Here is a 12,506-nt window from a genome sequence, read left to right on the forward strand (position 1 = left end):
GTAGCATAGTAATGCAGACAAAGAAATAATTGTGATAGAGGTTGTTGGTGCAAAGAACACTTTAGACCACTGAATTGTATGGCCAAATTCAGTGTTTCACTGAGTTCTATGGGACCGGGACTAGTTCCCACAATGTGAGAAGATTTGACCTTTACCTTTTGGTCCGGTGGCCCAGTCGGTAGGAAAAAACTTACCCAGAGACTAACATGACTCTCCCCTCCCCTGCCTCACTCTCTGACCCACCCACCTGGCTCCTGAGAAAATTACATTCCATTGCTCAGGGGAAGAACACTTTAAATAAGTCTGAGGGCAAATTAGAAATTATCCTCTGTGGCTGAGTGGTTAAGTTCGCGTGCTCTGCTGCAGATGGCCCAGTGTGTCGTTGGTTCGAATCCTGGGCGCGGACATGGCACTGCTCATTCAAACCACGCTGAGGCAGCGTCCCACATGCCACAACTAGAAGGACCCACAACTAAGAATATACAACTAGGTACCGGGGGGCTTTGGGGAGAAAAAGGAAAAAAATAAGATCTTTTTTTTTAAAAAAAGAAATTATCCTCCTGATCTGAAATTAGCATGTTATATAGAACTACTTGAGAAAACTATTCTAAGGAAGGTGAAAATAAAAAGGATGAAAATGTAAAGCTGGAAATGTCTGTGGTTAACCAGAGTCTTCTAGTAAATAAGCTATTTCCTGAGAGAAACGTAGTTACTTTGGAAGCAGTCTGAACTTTTAAGGTCATTGAGGTACGCTTTAGTATTTAAAATATTGTGATTTACAAAAGGCTTCCCCGAGTGGCCTGGGTGTTCCAGGGTTTCTCCAAAATACCTCATGTATTCCTGAAGAGCAAGTGGAATATTTGAAGGACATGACTCACCAGGCACGTCTATCCCAAATGTAATTTATGAGGCATCATTTTCCACTCAGTAGATTAAATACTTTCATGTAATTTTACTTTCATAATATAATAGAGTTAGAGAAACAAATTCAAAATGCATCCAGAACTCCATTTTTATCATTTAACTTATGGTATACATCAAAGGTCAGCAAACCATGGGTACAGAACAAATCTGGCCCACTGTCTGTTTTTGTAAATAGTTCCATTAGGACACCACCAGGCTCATTTATTTATTGTCTATGGCTGTTTTCAGGTTACAACAGCACAGTTGAGTAGTTGTGACAGAGATGGTATTTAGCAATAGTAACACTAAAAACACACCCTTAACAAAACTGAAAATCTTTACTATCCGGCTCTTTAGAGAAAGTTTGCCAACCACTGGAGTATACCATTACATTAGTACCAAACCTCTCTAAAATCAAAGATACCATAGATTCCTTTCTTTGTAGCAATCACATACAACAAGGACATAAAATACATTCCATTAGAATGAAATCCTAGTTTCAAAGAATTTAAGAAAATATTCAGTCTTCAAATTCAATATTTGTGTCTCAGATTTCCTTCCCAGGAATTAATTCCCATTCGAAAAAAATAGACACACACATTCAAAAAGTGTCTTTTTATTATTTCTAGTAACATATATTGTATAAATACTCTATTTTTTATATGTTCTTTTACAAAAGCGATATAACTTAAAAGATTTATCATTAGAAAGAAATGTATAAAAATAAATATGTTATTATAGGCATTTATTACAAACTATAGTCCTTCTTAGAAGGAACACACAAACCAATACTTATAAAGTACATAGAATTTATAGTAATATATTTTACTATATACACATGGAAAAAGTCATATTCTCTTTCATAGTTGAAGAGCTGAACAGACATTCACCAGGATATGACTGTTGGACCAGCTGCTGGGGATGGACCCGCTACCCCTCAGTAGCCTCCCCACTGTGAGACAAGTGACTGCAGTGTCCCCAAAAACTGGGGACCCCATTCTATGCACCCCATACTTATTCTGGCATTACATCCTTTTTGTGTGGTGTTACTGACTTCCTTGAGACACACACTGTTTTTCCACATCCACATTCCTAAAGCAGGCTTACATAAGGAGGAACGAATGGTAGGAGGTACTGACCTCATCCTGCCTCCTCTAGTTATTTTTCCCAGCATCTGATACATTGCTGCTTTTTTTCCCTCTTGTAGACTCAATGCATTCTTACAAATACACGGAATTGTTTCCTTGTCAAAATGAATTGACAAATAAAGACACAAGAATGGCACAAGAAAGTACAGACGGAGTCATTGGACGTTGTTACACATTTCTCTCATGCTGGTCAATGTTGAATTCTTACTGCTGGGTAGAAAAGATAGCATTCTCTGAAACCATAGCAGCCATGGCAGTGCTGGCCAAAGACCCTATACATACTCCTTTCTCCCTCTATTGTTAGCGAGGTGAAATAAGCCACATCTTAAACTAAAATTCTCATCTTTTTCCTGCTTTTCATTTCCTAATCCCCATGATACAAAGTATTTAATCAGTACCAGGAAACAGGGATTGTAATATTTCTTAAAATTATTTTGACAATTGTTTCTATTTTTTTTTTTAACTTGTCATAGATGTAACAAAAGGGATGACAATAATGCCCTGGGCCTTTATCATGCTATATCATTGCTCAGAGATTAATAATCCTCATTAACTACCCTATCAAGTTTGTAACTGGCAGGATATTCTGACGATCTAACTTCTTTTCTACCTACCTATAGTCTCCTAACTCATAGACACACCTTGTTGATCACCGGCAAGGTACACTGGATTCCTCCAGCCTTCTTGATTTCAGTGCATCAGCCCTTCCACACTTTACTTTTCCCTCAACACTGACATTGCTTAACTGCATTCTGCCATGGTGCAAAAGTCTATGTAATGTTTGGGTTTCTTTAAAGGATCGCAGCTCTCTTGAGACAACACCCCCCCATCGTGGGACAGACACTGCAAGGTTCTCTTTTTGTAACCCTTCCCACAAGTCTTGGAACATGGCGACCAATCCCCCAGCTGCCAGCGGGGACAAGGCAGGTCTGCACAAGGTCTGGTGCTGGCTGGCTTCACTTCCTTCGCACACTCGGAAGCTGGCTGCCCATTGATGTCTCGGCACTCTACCAGTCTTCTCTGCCAACCCTGTCCACATGACTTGGAACATTCGCCCCACTCTTCGATGACCCATTCTGAGAAAGTAGGGATGGCATTGAAAGATTCCTTCTTCTTCTTCACAAAGTATGTGTATTTAATTTTCGGTCGAAGGGCATTGCCCACTGTAAGGACCTGGATGGTTAAGGGCTCTTTGAGAGGACTAAAGCTGCGAATTCTTTCCAACGCTGCAGAAGAGCCACTGTACCTCAAGACACTACCTTTGTACGTAATGTCTTGTTCTAAAGTGGACAAAGTGAAGTCACCATTCAGGATGTATGTGCCATCAGCAGCTTTGATGGCAAGAAAGCTTCCATTATTTCTGGATCCCCTCTGATTCCGTTGTTTCACTTCAATGTTTGTGGCTCCAGTTGGAATTGTGACGATATCATGATATCCAGGTCTGCAGGCAGGAAAAATAGATATAATAATCTCTCCTTCACTGGCTAAGTATATTACTTAGCCTGAAAACACAGTAAGCTTTTAGAATCTAATTTTTACCAGACCTGTAGAGTTACATGTAAAACATAAGACCTTTGGGGGTATAGCATTTTCAAACTTACTTTGCACTAGTAACTGATCCGGATATTTTCTTGCATGTAGATCCATTTCCTCCGCAAATACCGCATTTATCAAACTTCTTTTTGGAGTCTATGATGCGGTCACAGCCAGCTTTTACACACTGCCCTTGCACGCAGACAGAGGTGGAATCGGGGCTACATGGAGTACCATCTACCACCTGAGAAAGAAAAACGTGCATCTGGCGTCACACGCTAACAAGGTAAGGGGATGATGCTATAACCACTATGGAAGTTTTCCTTACTAACATTCCATCTCTGCTTTTCTGGCCATTGTAAGTAAAACAGTACTCTATACATGTCCCACACTACCCTTTCTCTTTGGCTTTTTTTCCATAATGAGTATAGACATCTGAAAAAATTACAAATTTATTGGCCTGTCTCACGTCTCACTAAGGTCGATGAAAGCAGAGTTTTGTCAACTCTTTCACTGCTGTATGCTCCATGTCTAGAATAATACTTGGCAATAGGAGGTGCTTAATAAATCACTTGTTGAATGTTGAATCAGCAACTGGGGAATATTTTCAAAGCCTACAAGGCTCATAACACATGATAATCTCAGTCAAATTCAATTCCATTTTCTACCTCAGAGTCAGATTTATCCTCTCAGTAAAACAGCAAAAAAAAAAAAAAAAAAAAAACCACCACACTTCTACTAGTTTAATGTATGTCCTCAAACACAAGAGTGATTGATGCTCAGACATCCATTTTAATAAGACCATTTGCCCATGCTACTGCTAGTCACACAGTAACAGGTACTTTGGACCGTGCCTAAGTGATTTTCCAAAACCACTGGTTGGTTGCCGTGTTAATACATAACATATCTAACCATGAGCCAAGGGCTTTTCTTTGTATATGAGAGTAATAACAAGCAATTGCAAGGATCCGAAGTGCTAGATTCAAGCTTCATTCATAGCTGAAAACAACACCAAACTCAAATCAGGCAATTACCAACGTTATCTAGTAGGAAAGTTCTGGTTTGAAGTTGAACACACTTTAACAAACAGATTAAAGAAGGTACATCACAGATTGCATGCAAAGGTAGCAAGTCAACACCTTGGTTCCCAGGCAAAACGTAAGAATAACAGTAACTACCTTGGGCTGCAAAACGAAGAAGTAGCCAATGCCTTTGGCTTGACAGATGAGCTTGCACCTGTCCTTTGGTGAGACTCCAGCATACTTGGGTGTCCACTCCACCGCAGGCCCACTCCCAAAGGAAGCTTTCGAAAATTCATTGTGAGCCTCACATTGTTCCTCTCTAAAGGTTTTCCCTGGAAAAAGAATGATATGATGACATTATCAGTTTCCAACCTTTAACCACCTGTTTATGGGCACATCTTTTTCACCCCATTTCCACTCACCATTATTATCCGGACAGTCCTCGATGTTACACGACCTGTAGCGCACGCGCTTGCCTTCACAGTACTTCCCTCCATTCTTTGGCACTGGGTTGTCACATTCCCTCATTGTATACTGAACTCCTCCACCACATGTTCTCGAACAGTCTCCCCAGGGCCCCCACGGCCCCCAGCTTCCATGAACAGGAGTCTAAATGGGGACAAAAATCATCAGCATTAGGATTCTCTACACAGCCCTTTTTAGGAATAAAAGAGAAAAATCCAGAACAAGGAACTAATGGTCAAAGTAATCTATCTTGTGTCTCCTGTCAGAGTACACAGATAGAGGTGTTTAACGTGATAGTAAGTTTTAGCACGACTTTGTTCCTTTCAGTTCCGAATTTTAAAGGAGTTGTGTGTGTTTCAGTAGAAAAACTCACATCAAAATGCTTCCTGTCGGTCTTGTTCACACACTTGCCATTGACACACCATCTCCCTTCTCCACAGCTGGTGCCATCTGCCCAAGGGAAGTGTTTGGTTTGGCACACCAGCAACCCGCCAGAGGTGCCAGTGCACCAGAGGGTCGTGCACGTGCTGGCTGCATCCGGGCAGTGTTTGGACTCCTCCCCAAACGTGAACTGGCATTGCCGGTTGGCATCATACAAGGTCCCGGGGAGATCAGAGGGGAGCTGTATGGGGCTCTGGGGCTTGTCCATCAAACATTCACCTGCAAAGAAAAATGCCAACCAATATTAATAAATAGGAAATGAAAGCATGCCGGGGGCGGATCAGTTTCAGAAAATATTTATCATAGCAGAGAATATATAGCAAAGCAATTTGAAAACAGTAGAGCTTTGGGGGAAAATACTGGAGAGAGTTAGATTATTAAGATAGCATCCTCAATGGAGTATTTCTGTATTCCCAATGACAGAGAATTATTCTGCTAATAGTTCAAATTAATTACTATGGGAGCTACTTGGCCAGAAACACTATCTTTTACTGGGAATTAAGATATAAAAATGTATGATCTTGACAGAGTAATTTTGAAGGAGGGCAAATAAAAAGGAGAAAAAAGAAAGAAAGAGGTGGCTTAACAAGAACCATACATGTGGAAGGTTGGATGCCATCTAGAAAGAGTGACTCAAGTGTCTTACCGTGACCATTATCCAGAAATGATGTAATCATGTAGGCGCTGCAGGGAGACCAAGGCTGGCTGCGGTCCAAATTGGAAAGCATTGACGCCATCATGTGGGAATCCCGGTTGACACCATTAATGCTGGCACATTGCTTTGCATCATCATGTGGCATGTTAAACACGTGGCCTAAGAAGCAATCCAAAACCCACATTAAAATATAGGTCACTGGTGGCATTATCTTTCCCAACAGGGATTCCTTTGTCTCAAAGTGATATTTCTAGAGGAAGAAATGTATTTGGGAGACAATCTATTTTGGAGACAATGTCTACTTTTCACAGGGTGTAAACAAACATGTACATTTCCAAATGACCAGAGCTCCTACTATCTTACTTTGTATTGGAATAAAGATGACCATATTTAGGATAGTGGGAAGATATTTTCTGCAGTTTCAAAGAAGCCCTGGCACTTAAAATAGCAATATAACCTGCAGACTCTCTCCCTTACAGTAACATATTGTTTATCAGTCTGAATTCATGAATTGGGCTTAACTCACTCTGAAACAGACTTACCTAATTCATGGGCTGTGGTGAAGGCAGCTTGTAAACCATCATCTTCTATGACCGAGCAGCTTCTGCTGGGATCACATATAGTTCCAACATCAGCCATCCCAAGAGTATCACATGTCTGGGCCCCACACAAATCCTACAAGGAGCAAAGATATCTTCCTTAATAGGGACAGATAATGAATGTTAAGATCTAACTTTTTGGCAAGGTGTGTCTTCACATATGCTTTGGAGCATCTACATTCATTATTGTTGAGCTGTCCTTTCAGGAGGACATGCTTCAATCAAGATTTCCTAGGACATTAATCAAGATTTTTCTTAATGCTATTCAAATAGAACTGTGAAACTCAAGACAAGTAAAATTATAGAAGAAATAAGTAAGATTGACCATGCTAGCCAATTAAAAAAAAATGTAAGTGCAAGAACATTGGTGAAATGCCAATATACGCATTTGTTACAAAGCTGACTCCCAAGGAGACACTATCATAATGGTACTGTCTTCCTCTCACCTGTCGGGTGAAAAGAATCGCTGTGTCATAGTGCTCCGCATCCCGGTCACTGGGCGGGTTGTGCTGCTTTTGCCAGTTGCAGAAATTCCGCAGAGTGAGAGCAGCATTGGAAGTCACTTCGGGCCCCTTCTGTTCCTCATAGATGACTAGGATCTTCACCACCACCAGGCTAACTGAATTCCGAATGCTGGGGTGTTTGTATAACCGGGCCGCCACCGAGAACAAGGTGAGAAGGTAGTGCTTTAAACCACTGCCGTGGAACTCTGCCATAGACTGGTCAGCCACAAGCATGGTTTCCACATATCGGGGGCTGGACACAAATCGCTTCTTTCTTATGCTTCCAGTTCCTGTAAAGAAACAAGAAAGATAGTTTGCTCAGGGGCAGCCTAGCCAAGAATAGCTACCTTCCCAGAGTATATAAGGAAAGCCTAACAGTCAAAGCAAATAAAACAAAAATATACCCAGAAAAACAATAACAAAAATATTTGCATCACTTTTCACTGAAAATGTTATTTTTAAAGTTTTCTCCTTTACTTTAAGTAAAAAGGCCACGTGCTCCTCTGAAGGGTCAGGCCTTTTTTTGTGTGTGAGCAGGATTTCTTTTGTCCTCTTTGAAATCCTACAATCTGAACAAGGCAGTGTACACATCATCCTATCCAGCTGTAGTAAAAACTTGGAGCAAGGGCAGCAGCAGAGCGCCCTGAGTCACTCTTTCACAGGCCAGGACTCAAATCCTGAATGAGATCATCGGGCTCCACGTGGAAGGCCCAGGGCGGGGCTGGGGCCTCTGCCAAGGGGCCGGGCCTGAAGGAATCTCAGCCTGCACTGCTCTGCTCTCATTCCAGGGGTCCCTAGGGTGTACTGCTGCTGCCAAATCCGGGCACCAGGACCACCCACTCTGCCCAGCAGCCTCTTGCCCTACTCCCACTGCCCCAGGGAAATAAGTTCCTGCCTCGGGCCACGGTTGATTCTTTAGGAAAGAGCCCTCCCACTCCTGCCGGAGACCCAGGCCCCAAAAAGTCCTAAACTGGGCTGTGACCGCAGAACTGCTCAAGGAGTAGACGTACGGGGGGGGGGGGGGGGGAGAGAATTCTCAAACAAGACATGTGAGCATGTTAACGAAGAAAAAAGGCACCAGAGTAAGAGAATGAAAAGGACTGGACAGTAAGCTCTGCACACAACAGAGTCAGGGGAAGGCGTAGCAAGAAGGATGAGCGGTGACTAACATTCCACAGGGCTGGAGAGCAGAATTATGGCCGCGAGAGGGAGCGCAAACTGGGAGGCCGGGCGGGAGGCGCGGAGAGGCGGGGCAAGCTGGGTAGAGACCTCCCAAGGAGGTTCTGCAGAGGGGCCCCGCCGCCGCCAGTCGATCCGGGTTAGCCTCTTAAAGGTGGAAAGGGACAAGACAGATCGTAGTACAGCTGTGAAGGCTCGCGGGCTCCCCGTTCCGAGGTCACCATTGCTCCTCGGCGCTCCATCTCCGCCCTCCTCCGGGCGCAGGGTGCGCGCACAGGCAGCGGTGACAAAACTAAGCGCAAAGTTGCGATCCGACCAAAGAACCCAAACACAGTCGTTATAAAGAAATTAACAGGATGGAAAGAAGTCGCACACGCTCACACTCGGCTATGGTGGAAGGAGTTGCAGTACCAACTCTCCCTTCCTGGTCCCAACGCTTCGCCTTAGTCAGCAGAACATGGTTATTTGTCTGTCCTGTCGTGATCACTCATTATTCGGGCAAATGGACTTAAGCGTTGTAGCAGGATTTGATTACTTCGCAAACCCAAACCTCAAGCCACATTCCTCCACACCAGGCCTCCGGTCCTGTCCGCAGACCTATACGCCCCTGTCTGCGAACAGGAGTCTACCCTAAAGTCGCGCACAGAGAAAGCGGGGAGAGGCGGATGAATGAAGAGACAAGTGAGAGCAACTCCTCTGGACTGATACCTGTTGGCCGTCCGGCGCGCTGCGGGGCCCTGTCCCGCGGCGCCCACTGCGTCCCGGCGTCCTGGCCCTCCGGCTCCGCGCCCCTCGAGGGCTGGGTCTCGTCATCCATGACCCCGCACTTGGCGCCGCCGCCGCCCCGCCGCCTCCGCCGCAGGAGATGGAACGGGGGCTGAGCCGGCGGCTCCTCCCCGGTGGCGGCGGGGGTGAGGCGCACGGTGGCGGCGGCGGGCGCGGGCTGGATGAAGTATTCCTCGCCCTGCAGGTAGAAGGCGCCGCGCACGCCCTCGCAGAGGCTGAGAGCGGCGGCAGAGCTGGGGTCGCCGTTCACCGTGCCGGAGTAGAAGCAGTGCGCCAGGTCGCCGGCGGGGTCCGGACTCGGCGCATTGGGCCCAGGTCTGCGCCCCACGGTCTGGAGCGTGAAGCCGGGCGCCAGGAAGCCGCGGTCCGGCTGCAGCTCCAGGAGCAGCTCCCGGCCGAAGGCGTCCAGACGGAGGCGCGTGGTCTCGCGTCCCGGGGCGCGCTCCAGGGCTGGCAGCACCAGCTCCTCGTCCTCCTCGGCTGGGCGCCCGCGCACGCCCGGCACGACCAGCAGCGCTGCGGCCGCCGCTAGCAGCAGCCGCAGCGCGGGCACAGGCTGAGAGCCCCGAAACCGCCGCGCCAGCTCTGCGTTCCCCATGTCGCCGCCTGCCGTGCGCCTTCGGAACTCCGCGGGGACCGCTTGCTGCACCCGAGCCCCGGGAGGCACCGCGCGCCGCAGCCCCCCGAGCGAGGGGGCTATTGTTCGGGTCGGGAGCGCAGAGCCTCGCTGGCCTCGCTCGGGATTTTTACAGTTAACAGTTACTATTATTCTTTGATAGTGCGCGCAGAGTAGGCTCAGACGGGGCGCTTAGGCAGAGGCGCTGCAGGTCTGCCGGCACGCGGGAAGTTTTTCTTCTAGCGCAGAGTTGGAGGCACCGCGCAGCAGGCGCTGGCGAGGTGGCGGCTGCGGGGACGAGAAGCGCCCTGGGACGCCTCCGGGGCAGAGGGCTACGGGCAACGCGAGGATCGGTGCCTGGAGCCCCTCTTCGGCCTCCGCCTTGGCCGCGGTGCTGCTCGTTCTGCGCCGGGCTCTGTTCTCTCGACCCTACTGAGCGCCCTGGCTTTGCAATAGCCCCTGGCTCGGAGCCGCTTTGCAGCGAGTGCAAGAACCGGGCAGCCCGGGCAGTCCTTTTATAGTCTCACTCTGCGTCTCCACTCCCCTCCCCCCTTCCTCCTCCCTCTTGGCCGCCTTTCCATCCAAAAGACACCGCCCCCTAAACTCAGTCGGTGCTAAACCGCGCTCAGCGCCGCGGGCCCGGGCGGGGGAGGGGGCGGCCTCCGCGCTGGCTCCACGCCACGGGCTCATCAATCTGGGGGCGGAAGACGCAGGAAGGGCGCCGTGACCAGCAGTTTGTACGTCTGCTGCGGGGAGAAGGTGCTCCCTTCCACAGCGCCTTCCCCTTGGTGGCTTCCCGGACCACCTCCCTTCCCGCCGCCCCTCTGGTGCGGGAGCGCTGTTCGCGCGCTTGGCTACAGTTCCTAGAAGGGACAGTGCGGGTGGAGAGCTGGATCGCTTCTCCAAGATTGCCCTGCCCGGGAGTTGTCCCTGCGCTGTCTCCTTCTCTCACTATCCCGCCTCCCCGCCCCCCCCCCCCCCCCCACCGCAGCCCCCTCCTGCTCAATCTGGGAGATGAGCCCGGGCTGCCCTTTCTAGAAAAATACCCCACCCCACCTCTCCATCTCCCTGGCCTTCCATGGGCCCGGTTTGCTGTAGCGTGCTCTCTCTTCGCCCCCACTTTCCTCAGGGAAAGCTTGGTTTTCCTGCGCTTCCCCTAGAAAGCATGCCTGGGTGAGGGGCCAGGAGACACTTCCCAAGCTCTTGATTTTAGAATGCGTTTGCGCTGAGCTTCACTCCTCCTCCTTCCACCATCATTCCTCCCCGCCCCCGCCTTAGAGGGCTTCTCTGTGGGGACCCGGGTTCACACTTCCGGAATAGGTGATCTGGAACGCTGTTCAACTCCCTAGAGCCTAGGGAGGGAATTGCGCTTTCTCTTCTGCGGTGGAGAAATAATCACCTCCTGCCCAGTGTGCCTTCTTCCACCTAACTGCATCTACAGGACGTAGGCCAGGCTGGCAGAAACGTCAAGGAACCCCACTTTTCCACCCAGGGACCAGCGGGATCGCTGGGGCTAGAAAGTGTGCGGTGGGGAAATTAGGAAGTCTGCTCCCTTCCCGGACCCCTCCTGCGTCTTCCCACAAGGAAGGGAAAAGGCTGCATCCGTGTTATGAAAGCGAGAAAAGCTAAGCCTTTCCACTTCCAGGTCCCTAAGAAAAAGCTGAGCAGCTCTTCCATCGAAAAAGAGGGAGGGGCTCTGTGACACAGAGGAAGGAAATGTTTCATAATGCTTCCACAGGCGGAAAACCAGCGGGACAATGGTGAGAAGGACCGCCCCGATCCAGGGGCAGACCCGTGTCCCTCACACTCGCGCGCTTCCACTTCCCTGCCCTACCCGGTCTCCTGTCTCGCCGCCCCCGCCCCTCAGTTTCCCCCAAGTTTTATCTCGGCCTTTTCCTCACTCCTCCCCAGATCTCAACTTCACTCAGTCCTGGTCAGAAGCGTCCCCTTCAAGTCCTCCAACACGTCCTTCTTCCAACTTTTGCTTTCAGAATACTTTCCAACTTCCTTTTTTCTCTCAAAGTTCTAGATCGCCTACTTGAAAAACAAAAACAAAAACTTTGCTTTCCACTCTTTAGGAAAGTTCAAATGAGAAAGAATGACACAGAGAAGAAAAAATCGCTTCGTTCTTGAAAGGGCTGAATAACAACCCCCGATCCCCACACGCTTAGGAATGGATGCTTTCTTAAATGTCATTTTCGTTTCCTAAGGTCACTGTCACGGTTAAATGCTGAGTGATTAACCCAGGAATTACATCTATTATTAACGGCAGCTGAAGATATCTCAATTACTAGTTTTTCTCTTTTCTTCGATCTTTGATTTCCCACCATCTGACTAACATTTTCACACTGTTTCTGCCCTCTTCCTTTCACACCATCTCTCTTTGGCTGCCCTCTCTCACCCCATTCCATTTCTTCTTCAAATTTTATATTGACGTACATAGTCATGAGTGGCCGCATTCATTTCTACCTTGTCTACCCTGTCTGTCCGTCTTTGAACTGAGGTTTACTCCTCTCTGCTTCACAAGTGTCATTTCCCAAACATCGCCACTCTTCAGTTTGGTTTCCAGATTTTTTTTTTTTTACGTTTCCCTCCTCTGTTACTGTAGGTTTTTTCAACGTTCTATTTTTTATGACTTCATTTCATTTGTCCTTTC

General features: G+C 47.8%; 1 protein-coding gene across 1 annotated transcript; it reads right to left on the bottom strand.

The window, feature by feature from the left end:
- Positions 1-928: 928 nt before the first annotated feature.
- ADAMTS1 (ADAM metallopeptidase with thrombospondin type 1 motif 1) lies at positions 929-10,637 on the bottom strand. Its single transcript, XM_070597249.1, has 9 exons — positions 9,157-10,637; positions 7,213-7,559; positions 6,710-6,842; positions 6,159-6,326; positions 5,445-5,731; positions 5,029-5,215; positions 4,763-4,938; positions 3,653-3,828; positions 929-3,492 (listed from the first exon to the last, which is right to left on the bottom strand). Exons 1-9 carry the CDS (start codon positions 9,830-9,832, stop codon positions 2,793-2,795), a joined length of 2,850 nt encoding a protein of 949 aa, XP_070453350.1. The 5' UTR covers positions 9,833-10,637; the 3' UTR covers positions 929-2,792.
- Between the last annotated feature and the right edge of the window lie 1,869 nt (positions 10,638-12,506).

Source organism: Equus przewalskii, chromosome 27 (genome assembly GCF_037783145.1).
Source record: "Equus przewalskii isolate Varuska chromosome 27, EquPr2, whole genome shotgun sequence".
NCBI lineage: Eukaryota > Metazoa > Chordata > Mammalia > Perissodactyla > Equidae > Equus > Equus przewalskii.